The following is a 27152-nucleotide window of genomic DNA, read 5'->3' on the forward strand; positions in this document are numbered from 1 at the left end:
GCTATCTGTCTGGCCTCAGTACCTACTTGGCTCTCCCCACTGGCTCTGCCAGGCTACATTGCTCTTCCTATTATTCCTTTCCTACCTCAGGGCATTTGCATTGGTTTTGGCATTTTCTCTGCAGGAATGCTTTTTTCCTAAATATGCTCATGACCAACTCTTTCACTTCATTCAAGTCTTTCCTCAAATATTATTTTCTCAGCAAGGTCTTTTTCTGATTACTCCACCAACTCTATCTCTCTCTCTCTCTCTCTCTCTGTCTCACACACACACACACACACACACACACTTGCACACACATACCTCCTAACCTCCTTTCCTGCTTTAATTTTCTCTATTTAGTACTTAGCCAAATTTAACATATTACATGGTATGATAGTTTATTTATTGCCTTTCTCCTGTGCCCAACTTGAATATAAGCTCTATGAGAACAGGAATTTTTGTTTATAGTTTTCACTGCTGAACTCTAACCCCTGGAACTGTACCTGAAACATCGTAGGTGCTCTGTGACTGCTGTGAGTGCCTACCATGGATAGGAACAATGATGTTACAGCTGTATGATGACTAACTGGTTGATTTTTATGCAGTAGCTTATCTCTCAATGTAATTATTTTAATTCAATTGCTTTCACTTCCTAACTTAACCAATTGAGCCTTTAATGTATTTCAGGGACTAATGGGGGAATGAGGTTAAAATGAAGAAGATAGACATTGTTCTGACATAGTTTACTGTCTAGTGGACAGACATAATCCAACACAATACATAAAACAAGGACAGTACCCAGTTGAGAGAGGCTACTCACCAACAGGCACAATAAAAATTCAAGATCGAATGTCAGATACAAAATGTGGAATCTCATAGAAGGGAGATGAGAAAGATGTATATCAACAAAGCACATTGCTTCTTTATTACTGTTTTAAAAGAAAGGGTGACTATGTGGGAAAGAAGCAGCAAAAGCAATTTATTTGGTTGTTTTAGGACAACCGAAAGCAAGCAATAATGGAAAGGGCAGTGGGCTTAGAGTTAGAGGATCTAGATTTGAATCTAACGCTGCAGTTTTATCATCTCCAAGTCCTGAAAGCTGATGCTTAACTTCTACGAGTCTCTGTTATCTCCGTGGTTAAATAAAAAGGGAGAAAGGGACTTAGACTAGCTCTAGAGACTGCCTTTGTATATACCTTCCCATCTAAAAGGAAGCCTTTCCTTATCCATCTAGGATAAACATAAACACACAAGTCAATTAACATGATGACTTGAGGGAATCTCTAAAGGGTCTTTGTAATATTTCTGCTAGCCTGGGACTTATCTTAAGTAGTTACTGGTTCCAAAAATCTCTTTTGTAACCTCATTGCTTGCTGAACTCTTCATATTTTTATTAATTGCTCATAACCATTCATGCATACAAGCAAAATACATAATTGATCCCTGGATATGTGTCTTTTGCATTTCTTTTATAGCCACCAACCTTATTACAAAGATCAAATCTTTTCATATTTTCTTATTTCACCTGAAATTGCAGTTCTGAATAAAAATATTTATCATTTAGAGTGGAAAACAAATAACTATTTTTGCCTATAATTTTAAATCAGCCCATGGGGATTATAGGAATTAAAATTATTTTTTGACGGTATACGTTTTCTTTTTGAATGGAAGCATGCTGTTAACTTGATAATCTGTGGCAGAGACTGTAGGTTTGGTATGTGTAGGCACTTCAGAGATACATCCATATTGGGTAATTATACAATATCTGAACTTTTGTTTTCCCAGAGGAACTTGTTTCACTAAGTGGAATTTATTAATTTACATACCTTCTTTCTCTATTTTTCAGCCTTTGCAACTGGACTGTGACCTTTGTGCCATAGTGTCAAACTCAGGTCAGATGGTTGGCCAGAAGGTAGGAAATGAGATAGATCGATCCTCCTGCATTTGGAGAATGAACAATGCCCCCACCAAGGGGTATGAAGAAGATGTTGGCCACATGACCATGATTCGAGTTGTGTCCCATACCAGCGTTCCTCTTTTGCTAAAAAACCCTGATTATTTTTTCAAGGAAGCGAATGCTACTATTTATGTTATTTGGGGCCCTTTCCGCAATATGAGGAAAGATGGCAATGGCATCGTTTACAACATGTTGAAAAAGACAGTTGATATCTATCCGAATGCTCAAATATATGTGACCACAGAGAAGCGCATGAGTTACTGTGATGGAGTTTTTAAGAAGGAAACTGGAAAAGACAGGTGAGTCTTCTCTGAAGCAGCTTTTTTGTCTTTTATTATCTTTTATGCTATATCTTTGCTGATTCCTTTTGCAAGATGTAAAATAAACAGTTATTTTTTAAGCTGATTGTTATATGTTCTGACTATTATGATTACTTGATAAGCCAGCCTGAGGTCTCATGTATTCCACCTATGCTACCTCCTGTTCTTTCCATTCTGATTGGTTTGAGTCTCCAAGAAATATTGGATACTTCCCCGAGGTATCTTTTGATTTTTTCTTATTTTGTTCCATTTCCTATTGATTAAGTTGGATTTCAGCTGAAAGAGGAAGCCTAAACATTTCTGTTTCAAAACCTAGTAATGGTAAGGAACTTTAGGATTATGCATTAGTCTAAACTCCTCTGGGAATTTTGCCAAAATTTTACCTGAGACCACAAACAGAACAGGCTATTGATTCTCCAATAAGATCGTGTAGCTTTTTGCATGCAAATAGGCACTGTGATCCTGAACATCATAACTTGGTGTCTGACTTGTTTAGCAGAATACCATATTGAAATTATATGTCACTTAAAATCATTAGCAGTGGAATTCTTTGAAATAAATGAGTTATAAATACCATTCATTCAATTATCCAAAAACCAATTTGCATTTTTTATTACATCCATATTTTTTGTGTAGCATTCTGTAAACTACACTTCCCACTTTGTTCCCTTGAAGCCTGATTGCTTCATTCTTTCCCCTCCCCTTCCTTGTCCTATGTCCTCTGTTTGCTCCATTTCCAGCTCCCTCATCTCTCCTGTAATTGGATTGTGTGCCATTTTTTCTTCCTTTTTAGAAAGATAACTATAAAATAGAGAAAACAGGAATTACAAATCAATCTTGGTTCTTATATCTAGCACTAATAAAGAACTGCTAAAGGAAGACATTGAAACCAATAGCTAAAGTTTTAAATTATCTGTGAATTTTGCTTATTTGTGCAATATCATGGTTAAATTGAGCATCTGCTATAGTTCCAATATTAGCATTCCAATTTATTCAAAGTATATGTATTTCACTATACAATATTATCAAATCTAAGCTTTTAACGGTATTGAGATATGTGCTTAGGGGGGTGCAGTTTCTGATATCTCTGGATGTCATTTGAATGCTGATGATTATTTAAAAATCTTAGGTGGATCAACTCTCCTTTGGTAATGTGGGTTGATCTGAATTTAACATTTTGTACTTCTGAGCGCCAAAAATACACAGCTTCATATGAAATACAAGACAGAAATAGCCATGAAATACTAGTTCCTCCGACTATATGACTTAGTAAGAAGAATCCCAAAGGTGAGATTTGAGTCAATGTAGCATAAACTGTCCAAAATGACAGGCAGTAGAGATGAAAGGAATAGGTATGGCACTTCAAAGAAATATGGTCATATGTCACACTATTCTATATAAATATGAAGCCTATTCACAAAGGGCTTTGGAAATTTCTTGTCTCTCATCAGCCCAGAGCATTGCAATTAATGAGATGTATTTGGCTTTTCGTTAGAGTTAACCCTCAAGATATCACCCAGACATAACTATAAGCCCTAGAGTCATTTGGTGGCGGGGGGAGGGGATCAGAGAAGAGCTTTGCATGCTGTTGGTTCATGTTTTTATGTGTTTATTTCACATTGACTTTTGTCATGAGCTTTCATGGAGACAACACCATCAATATTTGTAAATTGTAAAAGAACTGGGAGAGAATAGCTTTGGGAGATCATTTTCTTACTGGCCATGATGAAGAAAGCTGTATAGTAGGAAAATTACTGGTAATTTTACTCAGTTAATAAAGTTAATTTGCTGGGTGTCATTCGATTGGTAGAGTTACCAAAATGAGAGTTGAAGAAACCGAAATATGGTTTCAGTTTATGGTGCATTCTTATGTTTCTCACTGAGTCTATTTCTGTCTGGTTACTTCACTGAGTACTCCAACCAGACAAGAGAAGACAACTATGCTAGTGTTTTAGAAATGGACAGAACGGGTGATTTAAGTAGAGCCTGGTTGGATAACAAAATGTTGACCAAAATGACCTCAGAAGCTGCTGTTCCCAGTCTATATCCTAATGACACCTATGTTAAAGACTTTTCTTGTCTAAGAATTTCCCATGGCAATCTGATATTCATTGTCAAATTTCAAACTAGAATATATTATTCAACTTTTCATGAAGGAAAATGTCAAACTTATAAAGTAGAGACACTAGTGGTATAATGAGCCTCTGTATAACCACCACTTAGCTTGAATAATTATAAATCCATGACCAGTATGGTTTCATCTATACCCCTACACACTTTCTCTCTCACCAAAGATTATGTTGAAACAAATCTCAGATATCATATAATTTTATTTATAAATATTTTGGTGAATATCTCTAAAAGATAAAGATTCTTAAAATTAATACAATACCATTCCTCTACATAAAAATCAACAATTCTGCCATAATATCATTATATATTTAGTTTTCAAATTTCCCAATTGTCTCATTGGTATATTTTTCATAGTTTGTTTTAATTAGGATTAGCATAAGGTTCATACATACTAATTGATTGATATTGTCTTATATTTCTCCTAACCTGTATAGCTACTTCCCTGTCTCTCCTTCTCTATTCTGTCTCCTTCTCTATCTGTTGTTGAAGAAACCTAGGCATTAGTTGTATAGAGTTTTCCACAATCTAGATTTGTTAATCACATTCCCATGTTCTTTCTTTTTCTTCTACACTGATATTTGTGTATTGAGGCTTGGTTGGAATCAGGTTTTTTGTTTTGTTTTGTTTTGTTTTTTGCCAAAACCATTAGGTGGTTCTTCTCTCAGGAGAAATACTCTCTATTTTTCTATTTTTTATGTTAGATACCATTAATGATTATTTGCCAGATTAAATAATTTATTAGGATTGCACAATGGTGCTATTTCATCATATCCTTTTTATTCATTAGCTGATATACTTTATTAAGAGTAATTTACCCTCTTATTCATTTGGTTACTAGGAGATAGAAACCAATACTCTTCTCCTCTTTCTTTACCAGTTTTAATGTACTAGTTTCCTCGCATTCTCTATAGGTGACCAGTATTATTGATATTTACATATTAACTTACAGACTTAAACATACTTGAAGTATTTTAATTTATTAAAATTATACCCTTATGCTCAAATTGTCCTATTTTGGCCTATGGGAACCTCTTCAGATTGGCTTTGAGTCCTTTTGACATGCCCTTAGTAGCCTTTGATAGCTTCTTTGTTTCCTAGTATTATGGGATGTTTCAGGCTTTTGTTGTAGGTATTCCGAGGCAGACCTGCATTCAGACATGTCTCCAAAGAACGTCAGTTTCTTTTAGTAGTTAAGAGAGCATAATATTAGCACCATGGCTGCTCATTGCTACTGGGTTGGTCTTTGTTTCTTGGGCTTTACAGTAGACAGAGCTAGCATATAAACAATATATACTGTGTATATTGTTTAAAGATAAAATCATTATGAGTTCAAACCGAAACTTTCAATTCAAATCCAGGGCTAATAGGTTTTAAGTTTACATCCTCTATTCTACATCTGTTCCTTCTTTTTACCATGCTGACAATCACAGGTCTCAGAGATTTCAACGTACTTATTCATCTGCTTTATTCCACAACACATACACACACACAGACACACACACACACACACATACACTAATCTTAGAGTAAGAATAACAGCACAGCAAGCAATATAATTATGGTAAACACTTTAAGGATATTTTGCATCAAAGAACATGTGAATGGCAAGCATTTGTGTGGATCTGTGCTCACAAAGTATATGTTGGTTATAGTCTCCAAAAAAGTTTTTGACCTTTTTTTCCTAAGTAAATAGGAGTGAATTCAGTGGTATACATCACTGCAGGCATTAGGAAATGGAGAATAAGGGGTGTCCATTTAATTTTGCTTTAATTGTAAAGCTATTTTGTTTGATTTGCCTGTACTTATTAGAACTTTTTAGCAAGTACTTATTTTCATTATCAAGTTTTTAACATAGAGACAATGTCGTCATTATTATATATAATTTATAGAATTAAAAAAATATGTCACTAGTAGTTAAAGTGATTCATGATAGGAAAATGATTACATGGAGTTCCTCAAAGAAAACTTTGCTTCTCAGCTTGCTTCTTAAAATTGTAAAAATACTTTAAATAAATATATAGCCTTTCCATTTAAGGTGGGCATGTTTTCACTTTTCCAAGTATTGTGGAGTTTTTTGTTGTTGTTGTTGTTTTTGTTTTTGTTTTTGTTTTTTTGAGATGGAGTCTCACTCTGTCACCCAGGCTGGAGTGCAGTGGTGTGGTCTCTGCTCATTGCAACCTCTGCCTCCCAGGTTCAAGCGATTCCTCTGCCTCAACCTCCTGAGTACCTGGGACTACAGGCATGCACCACCATGCCTGGTTAATTTTTGTATTTTTAGTAGAGATGGGGTTTCACCATATTGGCCAGGCTAGTCCCGAACTCCTGACCTCGTGATCCACCTGCCTAGGGCTTCCAAAGTGTTGGGATTACAGGTATGAGCCACCACGCCCAGCCAGCATTGTATTTTTTGTCTTAAGGAATTCCTCATTGAGGAAACATGAAGCAGTAGAAGAAATATGTATATCATTCAAATGTCTTAGAATAAGTTTAGGCCAACTCACAAGCATATTGGAATACCTTTTTTGAAGCAAATGGAATTTAATTTGCCTTTTTTTTAGTTACTGTCTAAAATTATTTGGCTTGTCAATTAGAGAGGGTGACCTTGTGGGAAAGGCTAAGAGAGCAGAAAGAGAAGGCTGCTTTCCCTTTCTGTCTATATCTTCTGGGATCCAGTTTTTTTTTCTTTTTCTTTATTTTTTCTTTTTTAATTCTAGGTTCATTAGTTAGTGGTCACTTTTAGATTGTCACCTACCAAATATACTTCTGGAAAACAAGTATTGTGAATTCTACAGAACTTTCATTTCTTCCAGAAATCTTTGAAATTAATGGTTTTATATTCAAAACAATCTGGACCAAAATACCTCTTCCCCTTGAATGATTGGTATGCATAAATAATACTAGCCTACTGACATTTACACATTTGCATTAATACATCTTAAGACTGAAATATTATAGAAATGCTGTAGGGCTGACAGCGGCACATTGTGCCACACTTAACATTGAAGAATGTGATCATGTTCCTGGCACACACATATGCAAAAGGAATGTTAACTTTCTAGAGAAGCAGTTGAGAGCCAATGTGAGCTATTTTGCTTTCCTGTGGGTAGGTGGGCAATGGCAGCTTGGATTTCACTTTAGAAATATGCTTGCAAATATAGGCACATTATTTAATTAAGTAATAATTGAGAAAGTGATAGTCCCCATTAAAAGAGCAAAGCTAATTCTGGGCTGATAAAGGATTCTGAGCTGCCCTAAATAGGTCTTAATTAGCTGGTGCCAATGTGGCTCCACCTTCAGGGATGGATGAAATTAATGAAAGCTAGCAGCAAATAGAATCAATGTTCCAAGATGTTCCTGCCTCAGGTGAAGAGGATGAAAAGAAAGGGAGTCCTTTTTAAAGACTGTTTAGGAAACAGAATGCACAAAATCAATTTCTAAAAACACAAAATGGGACACTGATTTGTAAATACAGTATCAAGATCTCTACCTGGCTCATCTTTGCCAGCCTGCTCCATCCATTCCCACTCAACCTTAAGGAGGGAAAAAGAAATCAGCGATGTGTCATTCCTCGCTATCTTTGGGGGTGACAGTTTTATAAGCTAGCAAGGGTTTTAAGGGCAGCCCAGGTTTTGCTATTTCAGTTTGGCCATTTTGAAAGTTTCTTGTGTCATTGTGTGGTCAAGTATAGAGATGAAATTGGCTCTCATCCCTCAGGTTTGCAAACCTTTAGTAATATCTAGAGTGGAAAGGTGTTTCAAGTCTTCTTCCTTGAAAATTTGGAAATCCTCTTGTAGGTCCCTCTGTCAACACAAAAGGAAGCTGCCTTCACACACACAGTGTAGCAGGAAGGTGGAGGGCAAAAACCAAAACCAAAATAAAACAACTATGCTAGCTTTATCTTAGAGTCAGCCATGGGGTACAGAAATGTGCATAGTTTGCCCAAAGAAATGCCATACCTAGATTCCACAAACAAAGATGTCTGGTTGTTCCTAACTCAGAATACATACCTGCTAACCCCAGGAAAACTTTGACCAAGAGAACATAGGCAAAGTATAACAATCTTATTTGAAAGACAGTATTAAAAACAGTCTTTTCTTTTTTGTTTGTTTGTTTGTTTTTCATTTTGAAGATGGTCTTTGCAAATATAATTATCTCAGCACCTTTTTTGGGAGCAACGCTGACAAACCTCTGTTAAAATAAATTAATGTCCCCACCCCAGCTGGTGAATTTGGCAGAAACAAAAAGTTCATGCAGCAATCATGGCAGATCCGTAGGACTCCTTAGTAAAAAAGTGTAATACTGCATCCAGGGTTGTGTTTTCATGCTAACAAGCATTATGAAACAGGGGAATTTCCCTTTTACCATTATTTATGATGGCATTCAGTGACCTACATCAGGCCTGCTCTGTAATACATGTGTGCTGGAAATTAAAAATTCAAAAAAAAAAAGGAACGATCTATTTTAATAATGGGAGGTAGGGGGGGCATTTGTAATTTATAAAGATGTCAGTACAAACCTTTCATGTGTTTAAAAACACCCATGTGTGCACACTCACACACATATACGAATACACTGGATGAAACTCTGATATATTTGACAAGACAATTTAGGATTAAAACAGGAACAATATCTCAAGTTCAGTGATCATGTTTTAAAGCAAAAAGCTGTGCAGAACATCCGTGGTTGTGGAAATCAAGACTTGCAAGCAATCTACTGAGTGAAATAAAGTTCTCTGGGCCAGAGGGTGACTTAACAGAAGGCCAGATGCTCAGACAAATTATACTGTATAGAAAAAAAATCCCAGTAGACAGGTATGCTCAACAGTTCTCTCGATGTAGTGGCTTTTAAACCCCCAAAAGAGTGTGAAACTCAAAGGCAAAAGTAGGCCTTAAATGAGAAGCTTCTTTAAAATATATCCAGACTTTTAAATTTTATACGGGCTTTAAAGGGTGTATTTATTTGTGTATCATGGGATCTATCTCTGCAGTTGACTTACTTCCCTCTTACAATTATTTCTCCTCTCCTTAGATATTTTTTTGAGCTATGCCTCATTCTCCAAGTTTAGTTCAAAATTAAGACAATTAGGGATAGTTACATTCTTGTCTTTAAAACATATGAGCCAGCAGCAATCTCTGTTTTTTCTCTATTCTTGGATGCTTGACTCTTCCTAAGACAGAGTTGGTTGTTTTGAGAATTTTCATCCTATACTACGCCCATCTGTACTACTAGATTTTTAATTGCTTGGGCAAATATTTCAAAATACCTTTCACTGTGTCGGGGATGTTATAAGAGCTCTACAGATGTTTGCTGGATTGAATTTTTGCTTCTCTGTAAACAGACTTCTTATTAGATATGGTATTACTGACCTACGTGGACTCCTCTACTTAGCTCTTTTTCTTGCCTTCTTTTGTTCTTGTTTTTTTGTTTTCTTTTTTCTTTTTTTTTTTTTTTTTTAGTTTCAAGGAGCAGAAAGTTTAATAGGCAAGAAAGAAGGAAAAAGCTCCCCATACAGAGACAGAGGGAGGGGTGCCCCGAGCGGACAGAGAAAAACCCCTTAGCTCCTTTTCTTAGTGAAGAGTAAGTCCTCTAGATCAGTACAGTGCTTTTCAAACTTTAATGTACATCAAGCCACCTGCTGACCCACATGATTTGAGGCAGGGCCTGAGAATTTTCATTTCTAACAAGTTTCCAGGCCTGGCCAATCCTGTTCATCCGCAGATGGCACTTTGAGTTGTGCTATTAACAAAGTAAAAGACATTCATTGTTTCTTGAACCAAATAAATACATAAGTCAAGAATATCTCTTTCCCAAATAGCTTGGTAATCTGCTTGGATCCTAATCTGTTGGATCCTAACTGTGTGATCCTGCCCTTTTCCTCAGCAAATTAATAACGGGGCTCAGAGAAGTCCTTAAGAATTCAGCTAGAGACTTGTGTATCTGAGTTATGTTTGTTCATTTCTTTCACTGAACAACACATTTCCTAAGGACAGGGACTATGCCCATCTCCATTTTATTCTTAGACCTAGCATAGCGGTGGTTTGCCATAAAATACAGTACCAAAAGAATGTATTATTTTCACTCTCTGTCTTTCGGTTAAAGGGCCCACAGATGTTTCAAGTGTCCTTGAATTGACTTCAGCAATAATTCCTTTTCTTTGTTCTATTATTATCACTACCAGTGCTCGTTTAGGTCTTCTTTACCTCGCACATACATGACTACTTATCTAGTCCTACCTTTATGTTTTGGCAGAGCTAGTTCTCTCTGCCTATATTGCACTTTCCCTCATCACCATACACACACATGCAGGCCATACTTTATGAACAAGTCAAATGTTACCTTTTCATGAAGCCTTTTGTAATATCCCTACAGAATTCATACTTCCCCTGAAAACCATAGGGTTATGGACGTCCTTTTTATAGAAATAATCACTTTCTACCATGGATTATTGCTATTTATGTTTAATCTCTTCAAGTGGTACATAAACTATTTGAGGGAACACCAGCCTTGTTTTTCCAAGCACCTTGACATAATGCTTGACTTTAATAGGTATTGAGTAAACATTTAATGGGTGAATGAATAAATAAATGGATGAATAAAAGAAATAACACTTAATATCTTTTTTAAACTTAAAAGTCCCTTTGCCGTTTGTTGAAATATTAGTGAATTTCAAAACACTTTTTTTCAGCATAGAAGGGTCACAGCAATGCCAAAGAGGCAAGTTCTAGGATTGAATTTTCATAGAAAAGTTTCTACAGTTCTATTTAGAGAGACCACCTCTTGCTTTATTTTACCCAAAGGCTGGCAAATCTATTACCTTCTCTAGGGTTTTTGTGGTTGGGCGCTGGGTTTTTAATAAGTAACTGGCAGAGCCATTCTTCAAACACAGGTTTCCATTTTAGTTTCACTTCAGTTGTGAAGCAAATTCCAAGGCTTCACTCCCAATGCTGTTAGCTGTCACTTGCCTCGTGAGAAAGCAAACCCTAGTACCCAAAGTCAAAGTTATAGTCTTGGGCTTCAGGAGGCAAATATAAGCACCACCACAGAAGCCAGAAAACAAAATACCCAAGTAAAGGAGAACTGAAAACTCTCATAAAACAACCTGAGCTTCTCTACCAAACTTTATCTTTAAATTGCCCTCCAGAAAATATTTTCTTCTTTGGTAACAAAGAAAATAAATTGCCTTACTTTTTAATGCCTTCATGATGAACTTAAAGAAAAGAAAAAATTGGTAGTGGTGTCTTTCAACCAACTGCATAAATGAAGAATAAATTTGTATATAGACTAAGAGGAAAATTAATGAAAGCATTTCTGGCATATTCAGATCATGTCACTCTCCTGCTCAAAATCCTGCAATAGTCCTCCATTTTCCTTAGAATAAAAACACATGTTTACAGTGACTTCCAATCACTTCTGATGAGTCTACCATGATAGCATTCAAAATTGAAATCCTTACCTCACATACCCAGCATTCCCAATTTTCCTTACCTTGTTCTATTTTGCTTTTTTCTCTCATAGCATTACCTTCTAACATTCTATATAATGTACTTACTTATTTTAATTTTTAATGTTTTCTGTGTATTTCTCCTACTGGGATATAAGTTCTCTAAGGTCAAGGATCATTGTTTTGTTCACTAATATAGCTCAAGCACCTAGAAGAATATATGTTGTGTAGTAGACACTCAATATTTGCTAAATAAATGACCTAGAGGTAGAAAAACAATTAAATAAAGGATTCAGGCAAACTTGCAAAAAGTTATCATGGAGGTCTTTAATCGCTTAAAGAAAAAAATACATCCACTCAGAAACAGTGCAATTAAGTTATAAGTTTAAGGCTGTTTTTTCTGCTGTTGTTTTATAAAAAGGTGCTAGTATTAGAGCTGTCTTATCCAAGAGATCATCATTTCACTCAAGGAACTGGTCTGACTGATTTTTATTCTTCAGCACGTGGACCAGTTGTTTAAACAGAATTGATTTCTGATTTCTTTGGTGTCTGGGAGAAACAGCAAAAATCTCTCATTCTTATTTGGATTAGTAGAACAGCAGTTCTCAAACGTGAGCTTGCATGAGAATTACACAGGGTGCTGATTAAAACACAGATTGCTGGGCTCATTCCTGGACTTTGTGAGTTGGTGTTCTGGGATTGAGGCCCAGGAGTTTGCATTTCTAATGCAATTCCAGGTACTGTTACTGCTGGTCCTGGGATCACACTTTAAGAACCACCATGGTAGAGAATTCTAAGATATCAAGTCACATTCAATTATTTTGAACATTTGGTCCTATAACCTTTATTCTGTTGGCATATTGTTGCACAAACATCTACAGTTATTTTTGTTATGATATTTTTCATGGTGAAGAGTTTTTTAACCTCCTGTGAAAGTCCTACTGCAGCTCTGTCATTTTATTCTTCACTTTCTTAAGATCTTGCTCCTCTGTAATTATACCAGATGGTGCTGCTCATTAGCTTATAAGGGAGTGATGCTCCATCATTCTAGACAGAGAGACAAATCATTCTGGTCTCTGACTTTTGAGTCAAGAATCAACATTTGGGTGTATGTTCAACCTACTATTTGCTTTACAATTTTGCTCATTAGGTATTTATTACCCTGACAATGTATGAGCTAGTCATTTTCCTTCTGCCGTGTAGTTCAGATTAGCACCGTTTGACAACTGCCATCATCACAGAATTACCTCCAGTAATATGTAATTTCTTTTTTGCCTATGTTATCTGGGTGAAGTATTTATCTAGGAAGTATATCTATAAATTGAAGATCACAAATAACATTCAATCCTCTAACTTACCGGGTTAGAAATGGATAACTAGGGCCATTTCCCTGGAGTTTCTAGCCCTGGTATTGGCATTGCTGATTTATGAGAAACGGTGAAACCTGAGGACAAAAGAAAGGAATATTACGACCAAAGTCAAGCATTCTTTTTCATTTATTGTATGCTTTTTTATGAAGAAGGTGGAATGAAGGAAGCATATGATTTAATGAAAAGCATTGAAAAAGAACAGAAACATTTATTAAGCTCTACTGGCAAAATGGATGGGCAACCCTTTAGAGAAACATGGAAACCATGCAGAGCAGAGAACTGGTTAAAATTTAGAACCTGGAAAAAAGTTTTATCTGAGATATTCAACAATTGGAGCAAAAACATATTTTCTTTTTCTTTATAATCATCACTAAAAGGACAACTAAAGTTATTACTAGATAACTCATGCAAAGGCACTATTACAGGTGTGTAGTAACATTCTTCTGATGTGAATAGGTTGTTTGTTCTCTGCTAAAATACTTCTCTACATAGTTTTAATATTAAACTTATGAAATTATCTTGAACATTTGTTGATTGGAGGGTAGTAGAGAGAGAAGGGGATATAGCTGGGAGCTTCTGGGAAGGATTGTCAATCTATCTTAACTTTTCTAGTTGATAGTAGATTTTTGACCATTAAATCTTTATTAACCAAGGTGCTAATATCCTTGTAATGCGATGAGTGTCCTACACTATATCAGCTGTATCATTGTGGAGGCACAGAAGCTGTGAAGGTAAATGCAAAACAAAGAATGGTTGCTGTTCCAAGGTGACTTTTTCATGACATGTTCTATATTTCTGATATGTCTTCTGTCTTAACCTGTGAGTTCATAGCAAACACAGTTGGTTTTATTTAGGAGTACATTAAATTTTACTCCATTGAGCAAATTTCACTTTTGCTTCATAGTGATTGTAATTAATTTGCTCTTTATTTTCTCTTTATCTTTACTTCACTCATTACTCATCTGACAGCTCAACATCCCACCTTAATTAGGCGAGAAGACCCTTCCAAAAGTGAACCATTGGCAGTTCTGTCATCTGGAAAGAGATACATAAAATGTGTTAAAAAACAGAAATTACTATATAACTGGTTCATCATATTTCCTTAGCAGGTGGATTCTTGGTGGGCAAAGATCGTGTTTCTGGTGCTTTTGCTGCCAAGCACATTGTGGGTGTTCAATAAATATTAAATAATAAGAAGAGTTTCCTAATTAAGATGAACATTTTTCTCTATTAAGCAGATGGTGCTCAATAGGAGTAGCCCATTATTTATAAGTATGACACAAGGTGCTGGCAATTGTTGAGGAAATGTGGCTCTCGCTTCAGTTGCTGATTATATGTTAAAGCAAACTTTTGTGACAAACAGCTTGGTCGATTTTAATGTTTGTGATTAAAACTGTCACTAGAGATGGACTTCTGTGTATAGGTCTGTAATTCTGCTGTTTTGATTATTAATATTGGCTTCACCTATTAAAGTATTTCTTGCTATTTGATGCAAGGCAAGTTTTGGCAAATCAGTGTATACCTGATTTTACCCCATAGGTTCACCATTTGATTTGAATTCTCATCCTTGTCTGATTTCTAAAGAGATTTTTCTTTTGAGTCCTTTGAGTCTCTTTGTGGTTGCTAAAGCTAGATGTGAACACCTCCATGATATTTGCAGTGCTTATATTCGTAGCTGAAACCTCAGTGGAACTAAGGAGAGTTAATTAGGCATTCCCAAAAATACACATCATTTTATGATTTTGCAGATCACCCCGATGAAAATAACAGTTTAATTTTGTCAAGTCATGTAAATTATAGTGAGAGGGATGATGAGAGTTCTCAGCTCTTTGGAGAAGTTAATTTTGTTGTCAGCACATCCACATTTCAAAAATCACAAACTAGAGGCGGAACTTTTCAGTGCCAGTGAGATTTGGTGATCGGATACTGTTTTCATTTCTAATGTCTGCCTTCTGTATAGTGCCTATGCAAATAGGGGCTTTCAAGGATTCTAAAGTAGCAGCTTCCCCTATTAGGAGCATAGCTAGCAGCTGCTGCGTTTCTCATAAAAGATAGAAAACATCCTGTTTACTAACATACAACCATACGCCCTCACCCACGTACAGTCACACCAAGCTCTTCTATTTAGGCAGAGCTTTTATTTTGGTTTGAGATAGGCAGCACAGAAATGCAGTCTTTTACAAACATTCCTTGAGCACATATCCCCTGGGTGCTAACTAGGTGTCATTGTTCTAGATGTGGGGAATCCACTGATACCTGAAACACATTCTCTAATTTTACTGGGAACTTATCGGAACTTCTGGCATTTTTTGGCAGGTTCTTTGCATCTGGTCTCACCTCCTTATTTTTAATATTTATAAACCATGCTCATCAGGATGTCAGTAGAGAAGAAATGAAAGTAACTGAGAAACCCTGCCAAGAGAGACCAAATCGCAAAGTGAACTAAAAATATCTTGACTACAAGGATAGAAAGTGAACTTGAGGTGTTCTTGAGGCAGCAAAAATAAGTATTGTGACAAAATCCAGGCTTTACCTCAGTGTCAGATAATCAATGGACTAGAGATTTCACTGTGTTCCCCACAACCCTGTTAAGAAATCAAGACCATGTGCTTTGTCTATAATCCTGGAATCTGCCCAGAACATGAGCTCATAAATATGTTAGCTTAAGTAAAGTTTATGATAATATAGACGATGAATCATCTTCCTCTTTGGAAAAGCATATACTCTATAACTCAGGATTTCTGGAGTCCCTCCATAAATCTACATGACTTTTGCCCTATTTTCTTTAGGTCTTGATTCAAATGTCACCTTATAAGAGAGCCCTTTTTTGACAACACTCTCCCACCCCCAACTATCCCTTTTCTGCTTCTCAAACTCTATTTTCCTTTATGTTACTTGTTATGGCCTGATATGTGTTTACTATTGTCTGTCTTCATTATTAGACTGTAAGCACCATGAGGGCATAACTTGTTGTTTACCTCTCTGCCCCCTCAAATAGCATCTGACACACATAGGTGACACTACCCAGTTGTTGAGTGGGTAACATGAGGCTGTCGGGTATTGTTAGTTCTTTATCCTAGGCTTACACAGGGTCAGCATCACCATTATCACTGTCTTCCACCTTCATATCTTGTCCTGCTGGAAATCTTCAGAGACAATAATGTGTATGGAAATGTCATCTCCTATGATAGCAATGCCTTCTTCTAGAATACTACCTGAAAGACCTGCCTGCAGCTGTTTTACAGATATATATATATATATACACACACACACACACACACACACACACATCACTCTAAAATAATGATGAAGGAGCCTGAGGTGGGGGCACCCAAGATGGTTGAATACGAACAGCTCCAGCCTCCAGCTCCCAGTGTGAGCAACACAGAAGACGGGTAATTTCTGCATTTTCAACTGAGGTGCCCGGTTCCTCTCACTGGGGCGTGTCTGACAGTCCATGCTGGTCCACGGGTACAGCCCAACCAGCGAGAGCTGAAGCAGGCGAGGCATCACCTCACCTGGGAAGTGCAAGGGGGAAGGGAATTCCTTTTCCTAGCCAAGGGAAATGGAGACACACAACACCTGGAAAATCTGGTAACTCCTACCCTAATACAGCACTTTCCCAAGGGTCTTAGCAGACGGCACACCAGGAGATTATATCCCACACCTGGCCTGGAGGGTCCCATGCCCACAGAGCCTCCTTCATTGCTAGCACAGCAGTCTGAGATCTAACTGCAAGGTGACAGCGAGGCTGGGGTAGGGGTGCCCCCCATTGCTGAGGCTTAAGTAGGCAAACAAAGCCGCCTGGAAGCTCCAATTGGGTGGAGCCCACCACCGCTCTAGAAGGCCTGCCTGCATCTGTAGACTCCACCTCTGGGGACAGGGCATAGCTAAACAAAAAGCAGCAGAAACCTCTGCAGATGTAAAAGTCCCTGTCTGACAGCTTTGAAGAGAGCAGTGGTTCTCCCAACACGGAGGTTGAGATCTGAGAACAGACAGACTGCCTGCTCAAGTGGGTCCCTGATCCCTGAGTAGCCTAACTGGAAGACATCCCCCACTAGGTGCAGACCAACACCTCACACCTCACACCGCTGGGTACACCCCTGAGTCTAAGCTTCCAGAGCAAGAATCAGACAGCAACACTCGCTGTTCAACAATATTCTATCTTCTGCAGCCTCCACAGCTGATACCCGAGCAAACAGGGTCTGGAGTGGACCTCAAGCAAACTCCAACAGACCTACAGCTGAGGGTCTTGACTGTTAGAAGGAAAACTAACAAACAGGAAGGACACCTACACCAAAACCCCATTAGTACATCACCATCTTCGAAGACCAAAGGCACGTAAAACCACAAAGATGGGGAAAAAGCAGTGCAGAAAAGCTGGAAATTCAAAAAATCAGACCGCATCTCCCCCTCCAAAGGAACGCAGCTCATCACCAGCAACAGAACAAAGCTGAACGGAGAATGACTTTAACGAGTTGAGAAAAGAAGGCTTTGGGCGATCAGACTTCTCAGAGTTAAAGGAGGAACTATGTAACCAGCGCAAATAAACTAAAAACCTTGAAAAAAGAATGGATGAATGGATAACTAGAATAATCAATGCAGAGAAGACTTTAAAAGAACTGATAGAGATGAAAACCATGACACGAGAACTACATGACAAATGCACAAGCTTCAGTAACCAACTCGATCAACTGGAAGAAAGAGTAACAGTGATTGAAGATCAAATGAATGAAATGAAGCGAGAAGAGAAGTATAGAGAAAAAAGAGTAAAAAGAAATGAACAAAGCCTCCAAGAAATATGGGATTATGTGAAAAGACCAAATCTACGTCTGATTGGGGTGCCTGAAAGTGACGGAGAAAATGGAACCAATTTGGAAAACACTCTGCAGGATATCATCCAGGAGAACTTCCCCAACCTAGTAAGGCAGGCCAACATTCAAATTCAGGAAATACAGAGAACGCCACAAAGATACTCCTCGAGAAGAGCAACTCCAAGACACATCATTGTCAGATTCACCAAAGTTGAAATGAAGGAAAAAATGTTAAGGGCAGCCAGAGAGAAAGGTAGGGTTACACACAAAGGGAAGCCCATCAGACTCACAGCAGATCTCTCGGCAGAAACTCTACAAGCCAGAAGAGAGTGGGGGCCAATATTCAACATTCTTAAAGAAAAGAAATTTCAACCCAGAATTTCATATCCAGCCAAACTAAGTTTCATAAGCGAAGGAGAAATTAAATCCTTTACAGACAAGCAAATGCTTAGAGATTTTGTCACCACCAGGCCTGCCCTACAAGAGCTCCTGAAGGAAGCACTAAGCATGGAAAGGAACAACCAGTACCAGCCATTGCAAAAACATACCAAAATGTAAAGTCCATTGATGCTAGGAAGAAACTGCATCAACTAATGAGCAAAATAACCAGCTAATATCATAATGACAGGATCAAGTTCACATATAACAATATTAACCTTAAATGTAAATGGACTAAATGGTCTAATTAAGAGACACAGACAGGCAAATTGGATAAAGAGTGAAGACCCATCAGTTTGCTGTATTCAGGAGACCCATCTCACATGCAGAGACACATGCATGTGTCTCTCAACATAAAGACTGTAGATTGCTCAACATAAAGCAATCTACCAAGCAAGGAAAACAAGGAGGAAGATCTACCAAGCAAATGGAAAACAAAAAAAAGCAGGGGTCGCAATCCTAGTCTCTGATAAAACAAACTTTAAGCCATCAAAGATCAAAAGAGACAAAGAAGGCCATTACATAATGGTAAAGGGATCAATTCATCAGGAAGAGCTAACTATCCTAAATATATATGCACTCAATACAGGAGCACCCAGATTCATAAAGCAAGTCCTTAGAGACTTACAAAGAGACTTAGACTCCCATACAGTAATAACGGGAGACTTTAACACCCCACTGTCAACATTAGACAGATCAACGAGACAGAAAGTTAACAAGGATATCCAGGAATTGAACTCAACTCTGCACTAAGCGGACCTAATAGACATCTACAGAACTCTCCACCCCAAATCAACAGAATATACATTCTTCTCCAAACCACATCACACTTATTCCAAAATTGACCACATAGTTGGAAGTAAAGCACTCTTCAGCAAAGGTAAAAGAAGAGAAATTATAACAAACTGTCTCTCAGACTACAGTGCAATTAAACTAGAACTCAAGACTAAGAAACTCAATCAAAACCGCTCAACTACATGGAAACTGAACAACCTTCTCCTGAATGACTACTGGGTACATAACAAAATGAAGGCAGAAGTAAAGATGTTCTTTGAAACCAATGAGAACAAAGATACAACATACCAGAATCTCTGGGACACATTTCAAGCAGAGTGTAGAGGGAAATTTATAGCACTAAATGCCCACAAGAGAAAGCAGGAAAGATCTAAAATTGACACCCTAACATCACAATTAAAAGAACTAGAGAAGCAAGAGCAAACGCACTCAAAAGCTAGCAGAAGGCAAGAAATAACTAAGATCAGAGCAGAACTCAAGGAGATAGAGACACAAAAACCCCTCCAAAAAATCAATGAATCCAGGAGCTGGTTTTTTGAAAAGATCAACAAAATTGATAGACCGCTAGCAAGACTATTAAAGAAGAAAAGAGAGAAGAATCAAATAGACGCAATAAAAAATGATAAAGGGGATGTCACCACCAACCCCACAGAAATACAAACTACCATCAGAGAATACTATAAACACCTCTACGCAAATAAACTAGAAAACCTAGAAGAAATGGATAATTTCCTGGACACTTACACTCTCCCAAGACTAAACCAGGAAGAAATTGAATCCCTGAATAGACCAATACAGGCTCTGAAATTGAGGCAATAATTAATAGCCTACCAACAAAAAAAAGTCCAGGACCAGACAGATTCACAGCCAAATGCTACCAGAGATACAAGGAGGAACTAGTACCATTCCTTCTGAAACTATTCCAATCAATAGAAAAAGAGGGAATCCTCCCTGACTCATTTTATGATGCTAACATCATCCTGATACCAAAGCCTGGCAGAGACACAACAAAAACAGAATTTTAGACCAATATCCCTGATCAGCATTGATGCAAAAATCCTCAATAAAATACTGGCAAACTGGATCCAGCAGCACATCCAAAAGCTTATCTGCCATGATGAAGTGGGCTTCCTCCCTGGGATGCAAGGCTGGTTCAACATACACAAATCAATAAACGTAATCCAGCATATAAACAGAACCAAAGACAAAAACCACATGATTATCTCAATAGATCAGAAAAGACCTTTGACAAAATTCGACAGCCCTTCATGCTAAAAACTCTCAGTAAATTCGGTATTGATGGAACGTATCTCAAAATAATAAGAACTATTTATGACAAACCCACAGCCAATATCATACTGAATGGGCAAAAACTGGAAGCATTCCCTTTGAAAACTGGCACAAGACAGGGATGCCCTCTCTCACCACTCCTATTCAACATAGTGTTGGAAGTTCTGGCTAGGGCAATCAGGCAAGTGGAAGAAATCAAGGGTATTCAGTTAGGAAAAGGAGAAGTCAAATTGTCCCTCTTTGCAGACGACATGATTGTATATTTAGAAAACCCCATCATCTCAGCCCAGAATCTCCTTAAGCTGATAAGCAACTTCAGCAAAGTCTCAGGATACAAAATCAATGTGCAAAAATCACAAGCATTCTTATATACCAGTAACAGACAAACAGAGAGCCAAATCATGACTGAACTTCCATTCACAATAGCTTCAAAGAGAATAAAATACCTAGGAATCCAACTTCTAAGAGATGTAAAGGACCTCTTCAAGGAGAACAACAAACCACTGCTCAGTGAAATAAAAGAGGACACAACCAAATGGAAGAACATACCATGCTCATGGATAGGAAGAATCAATATTGTAAAAATGGCCTACTGCCCAGGGTAATTTCTAGATTCAATGCCATCCCCATTAAGCTACCAATGACTTTCTTCACAGAATTGGAAAAAACTGCTTTAAAGTTCAAATGGAAACAAAAAAGACCCCGCATTGCCAAGACAATCCTAAGTCAAAAGAACAAAGCTGGAGGCATCAGGCTACCTGACTTCAAACTATACTACAAGGCTACAGTAACCAAAACAGCATGGTACTGGTACCAAAACAGAGATATAGACCAATGGAACAGAACAGAGCCCTCAGAAATAATACCACACATCTACAGCCATCTGATCTTTGACAAATCTTACAAAAACAAGAAATGGGGAAAGGATTCCCTATTTAATAAATGGTGCTGGGAAAATTGGCTAGCCATAAGTAGAAAGCTGAAACTGGATCCTTTCCTTACTCCTTATTTGAAAATTAATTCAAGATGGATTAAAGACTTAAATGTTAGGCCTAAAACCATAAAAACCCTAGAAGAAAACCTAGGTAATACCATTCAGGACATAAGCATGGGCAAGGACTTCATGTCTAAAACACCAAAAGCAACGGCAACAAAAGCCAAAATTGACAAATGGGATCTAATTAAACTAAAGAGCTTCTGCACAGCAAAAGAAACTACCATCGGAGTGAACAGGCAACCTACAGAACAGGAGAAAATTTTTGCAATCTACTCATCTGACAAAGGGCTAATATCCAGAACCTACAAAGAACTCAATCAAATTTACAAGAAAAAAACAAACAACCCCATCCAAAAGTAGGCAAAGGATATGAACAGACACTTCTCAAAAAAAGACATTCATACAGCCAACGGACACATGAAAAAATGCTCGTCATCACTCACCATCAGAGAAATGTAAATCAAAACCACAATAAGATACCATCTCACACCAGTTAGAATGGCAATTTAAAAAATCAGGAAACAACAGGTGCTGGAGAGGATGTGGAGAAATAGGAACACTTTTACACTGTTGGTGGGACTGTAAACTAGTTCAGCCATTGTGGAAAACAGTGTGGCAATTCCTCAAGGATCTAGAACTAGAAATACCATTTGACCCAGCCATCCCATTGCTGGGTGTATACCCAAAGGATTATAAATCATGCTGCTATAACGACACATTCACACATATGTTTATTGCGACACTATTCACAATAGCAAAGACTTGGAATCAACCCAAATGTCCATCAGTGACAAACTGGATTAGGAAAATGTGGCACATATACACCATGAAATACTATGCAACCATATAAAAGATGAGTTTGTGTCCTTTGTAGGGACATGGATGCTGCTGGAAACTATCATTCTCAGCAAACTATCACAAGAACAGAAAACGAAACACTGCATGTTCTCACTCATAGGTGGGAATTGAACAATGAGATCACTTGGACACAGGAAGGGGAACATCACACACTGGGGCCTAATGTGAGGAGGGGAGAGCAGGGAGTGATAGCATTAGGAGATATACCTAATGTAAATGACGAGTTAATGGGTGCAGCGCACCGACATGGCACATGTATGCATATGTAACCAACCTGCACGTTGTGCACATGTACCCTAGAACTTAAAGTATAATAAAAATAAATAAATAAATAAAATAATGATGAAAAGTACAGTAAATACATAAGCCCAGTAACATAGTAGTTTATTATCATTGTCAAGTATTATGTACTGTACATAATTGTATGTGTTATACTTTTATATGGCTGAACGTGCAGTAGGTTTACCTAAACCAGCATCACCACAAACACATGAGTAATGCGTTGTACTGTGATGCTATAACAGTTATGACATCAGTAGGCTATAGGAATTTTTCAGCTCTATTTATAATCCTCTGAAACCATGGTCATATATGCGGATCATCTCTGACTGAAACGTCGTTATGTGGCACCTGAATGTTTAACTTTCATGAGAGATTCTGATAACCAGGGGAACACTGAGGTGATATAATTTAATCCAAAAAAGTAGATGTTTCAAAGAAGATTTTGTATTGGGTAAACAAATGGTTACTGTTTGGCTTTTTGGAATTTCATACATAGCTCAAGAATCTCCGTTGCCAACTTCATGGTCTCCTTAGTGGTACAGAGATCTCAGCAGGGAAACTCAGAAGTGAGCACAACACACTTATTTAATGGGTAAGGAAACCTAAGACCAGGGCAAATCGAGTGACTTTCTCAAGGTCCCACCTCTTGTGGTGAAACTTCATTCGGGGGGTCTTCTGAATCCTAGGCTAGTGTAATGTTTACTGGCTCACAAGGACCACCATCACTGAGTTGAGCACCAGGTTCAGTATTTCTCAAATGTGCTCTGGGGACCATCTGCTTCAGAATCTTCTGGAGGGTTCTGCTGGAAAGATAGCCTCTCAGCCCTGTGGATTCAGAACTTCTGAGAATGGCTCTGCATTTAAAGAGTTCCCCAAGTGTGTCTTACACATTCCTATGCCTGGAGAACCTATGACACAATAAGTGCAAGGATTCTTGATTCTCCTCCATGGAAAAAACAAAAAATTAGTCATATCTCCAAACTATATGAGTACATATCTATTGAGAACCTGGACCAACAGTTTTTCTCGGGGAGGGACACTGATCAATATTAAAATCAGGTTAGTTTTACCATCAAGTTGGATGATATGAGCTATTTTGAACTTTTGGGCTTAAATCTAACTAGTTCATTAATTTCTGCCACAAAATTTTTACAGTGCAAGTTGCCAGGAATTCAGAGATAACTGAGACAACCCCATTGCAGTTGGGGGAGACAAATATATAGTTTCACAGGACTACAAAAAGCCCCGAAGGGCCTGTCTTGTCTCCACGTGAGACCTCAGAACCACGTAATGCAACCAACTAAGGCCAGGTGTGTATAGTAAGCCACATTCCTAAATGTCTTTGAATAATTCTGGACATCTCTCTAAGTCCACCAAATAGTCTCAGTGTTCACACAAAGAGTAGTGAGGAGATCTGTTTATTCTCAGAGTTAGTGGACAAAGCAAATACTCTATTAGATGTTGTTACTATTATTATTGTTGTTATTTTCAGGACCTACACGCAGCCCCTTGTTGCCATAATCACTATCCAATCACACTGCCCTTTTCCTTTATTATAATAAATTTCTCCCACTCTTCATCATCTTTGAGGATGAATCATACAGTTCATCAGCATCTTACTTCCTGACATACAACCCTGAAATTGAACAATTCAAAAAACTTCCCAGAAATGACTTTGTGGGATTTTAATCTAATTCTCTGAATGGTGAAAACTCTTTAAGACATTTTTCAAAGGCTAGGCTTTTGAATATTTTATATCATGGAAACTGTCTTAGGAAAGAGTTGGGGACTTAAGGTCACAAAAAATGAGAAAAATTATACTTGAGAAAACCTTGTAAACTAGAACTTCTTGGAAGAATATTAATATGTTATTTTTCTCCATCTTAAAATTTCCTCAGGCATGTGCTGAATGAGCCTACTTCATGGTTGTAGTTTTGTTGTTCTTTCTACGTTGTTTTGCAGTTCTCCCTGTGGCCATCATATTGATTTTAACACTGTGGTCATCATTATAGGAAAATGGAGGCATTAATAACTTGGTCTCTATGGACAGATTGTAATAGAAAACCTTATAAATAATTGCCCACTAATGGGAAAATTGAAAATATGCACTGTATTATAATGGTCATAATGTAATCATTAAAATTATAATTATGTGACAATGAAAGAACTCATTATGCATTAGTTTATCTTTACATAATGCTAATAGCTAATGAAAGTGTGACAATTAGATCTAATTAAGTTTAACAACATTTCTGCACTTCTCGTAAATGGGCTATGTTTTGCTAGAAATTGTATATGTGGAGACATTAGTGATGCCGATGTCCATCTCATATGAGTTTTGAAATGTAACCATCAGTCCTATGAAGAACCTTAACTTTATAATGCCTTTTTGTTAAATGAACTGGAAGTATGAGTCCTTACTAAGAGTAGCTTTATAAAAAGGTTTCTTGGATTGTGTCACATTTTAGTTAAAAATAACAATTAGTCCTTCCTCTCCTACTAATCTTCGCATATATATTTGTGTGTGTGTGTGTGTGTGTGTATGTATGTATGTACTTGACTCATCTGTGTTTTGTTTTTAACAATAGAATTGTTATACTGAATTCTCAAGTTAGAGGTTTGATTGATTGATGACAATGAATGGAGTAGATGTTGGTTTCTTGTCATAGATTATAGTAGATAACGGTCTGCCATTTCCTATCTGTATGATCTAGGTCAAGTGTAAACTCTCTGTGCTTCAGTTTTCTCATGTATAAACTAGTATCTCTACTTTTTTAGAATTAAACTAGAAATTTATAAATCTCTTAGCCTGGGCATGGCATATGGTTCTAGTATTTACTATTATTATTAGGAATTATTTTATATCTATATTATAATATTGAGAATAATTCCAGCTAGTATCATTTTTCCTCCACTGACATTTTATTGCACATTTAGATAATCATCCAGACTTTTCTTTTTCCCTCATTTAGAGAAATCATCACATACATCATATTGAAAACAGTATAGGGGACTTCAATATGTGTTCAACACATTCTTCAGAAGAGAGTTTTAAGACTCTTGAGCACTGGAAGACATTGGCCAAGTCACCAGGGTTTCCAACTGCTCAGGTTTCACTTACAGAGTGATAGACTATGAGCTCAACTGTGAATGACTCTTGGCCACTGTCGTCAGTCTTGGATCATTAGGAAGCCTCAGAAAACAGATAGTTCAAGTAAATACAGGTAGAAATTGGCAAACTCAGTCACTTGCTACTATGCTTCCAAAAAGCCATGATACTGGTCTTTACTTTTCTACCATTCCTTTTATTAATATATGTTCAGTGCAAATGAACCATTCTCTCCCCAAGAGGACTCATTCACTTCCGTAAGTCAACCATCACTGCTACATCTTGTCTCCATCTTTGATATCACTTCTAAACATTGGTCTCTAAAGCTAGGTTGGCCTTTAGGCATTTTCTGTGTGAAATTCAGTCTGTTTAAATCTGACTCATCTTTCCTAACCGAAATTTAATTGAGTTACCAAGTCCACAGTCACTTACTTCAAAATATTCTTTGTTTATATGCTTTATTTCTATCTCTAGGCTCTCATTGTCTCATGTCTAGACTATAAAAATAGTCTCCATCTATTCTCACTGCTTTCCATCTTTTGCCCTTCAATCTGCATTTTGTACTTCCACCAGATTAATCTTCCTACATCACTTTGACATTCCATTCATCTACCCACAAAACTTTAATGGTTCTTCATTGCCTTTAGTTTCTTTTGTCTGGCATTGTTGTCCTTCAAAGAATTTTGTCCAGCAATTTTTCTAAGTTTGTTGCCAACTAGTCCCTACAGATGTTCTCTAGCCCAACCAAACTGGTCTGCTCATTATCTCCAGATACACATTCTGAGCTTTGCATATTTGCTGACCCTGTTTCCCAGTTGAAATGCCATTCCTTTTCTACTCTTGTCATATAAATCATTTAAGGCATAGCTTAGGAGTTGACTTTTTCCATGCAACTCTCTCTGACAGCCCCATTTATCCCTCCCTCCTATGAATTCCTCAAGCATTTATTTTTCTTGCCCTGTATCTTGCACTTGTACAGGTTGGTTTGGCTGCTTCTTACCTTTTATGTATAGTTCTGGCTGGCCAATGGGATTGGCAATATTGGAAGCCCCTCAAGGCTGTTTTTTTCATATCTCTGTGCAGAGTTCTCAGTGTATCTCAGGTTCTCAGAGTTCTCAGGTCCTTAACAAATACTTTTTGATGAAAATGTCAATTTCATAAGCACTTGAAGATAGTACTAAAAAGTCTTCTTGTCACTTGGTTCTGCCTGAAGCTGATTTCGTACTTACAAAGTAATGTTTTCTGAGCCTCCTGCTTATAGAAATCTTGTAAAGCCACTTGGTAGAATGAAGCATGATGCCCTCTACCCTGAACTCAAAGACCTTTTTAGGAAAGTATTATTTTAGCTGAGAGTTTAAGGGAGAGG

General features: G+C 37.4%; 1 protein-coding gene across 11 annotated transcripts in view; it reads left to right on the plus strand.

Moving 5' to 3' along the window:
- ST6GALNAC3 (ST6 N-acetylgalactosaminide alpha-2,6-sialyltransferase 3) overlaps window positions 1-27152 on the plus strand; it is a 567065-nt gene that overhangs the window by 335843 nt on the left and 204070 nt on the right. For all 11 annotated transcript variants that reach the window (XR_001906240.3, XM_017962620.3, XM_017962621.3 and 8 more), the window contains one exon: window positions 1829-2238. Coding sequence is in view for 10 of the 11 variants with exons in the window: in XM_017962620.3 (XP_017818109.1) it covers window positions 1829-2238 (410 nt within the window). In the remaining variant the exon portion in view is untranslated. The remainder of the gene's footprint in view (window positions 1-1828; window positions 2239-27152) is intronic.

The sequence above is a fragment of the Papio anubis genome, chromosome 1 (assembly GCF_008728515.1).
Source record: "Papio anubis isolate 15944 chromosome 1, Panubis1.0, whole genome shotgun sequence".
In the NCBI taxonomy this organism is placed as follows: Eukaryota; Metazoa; Chordata; class Mammalia; order Primates; family Cercopithecidae; genus Papio; species Papio anubis.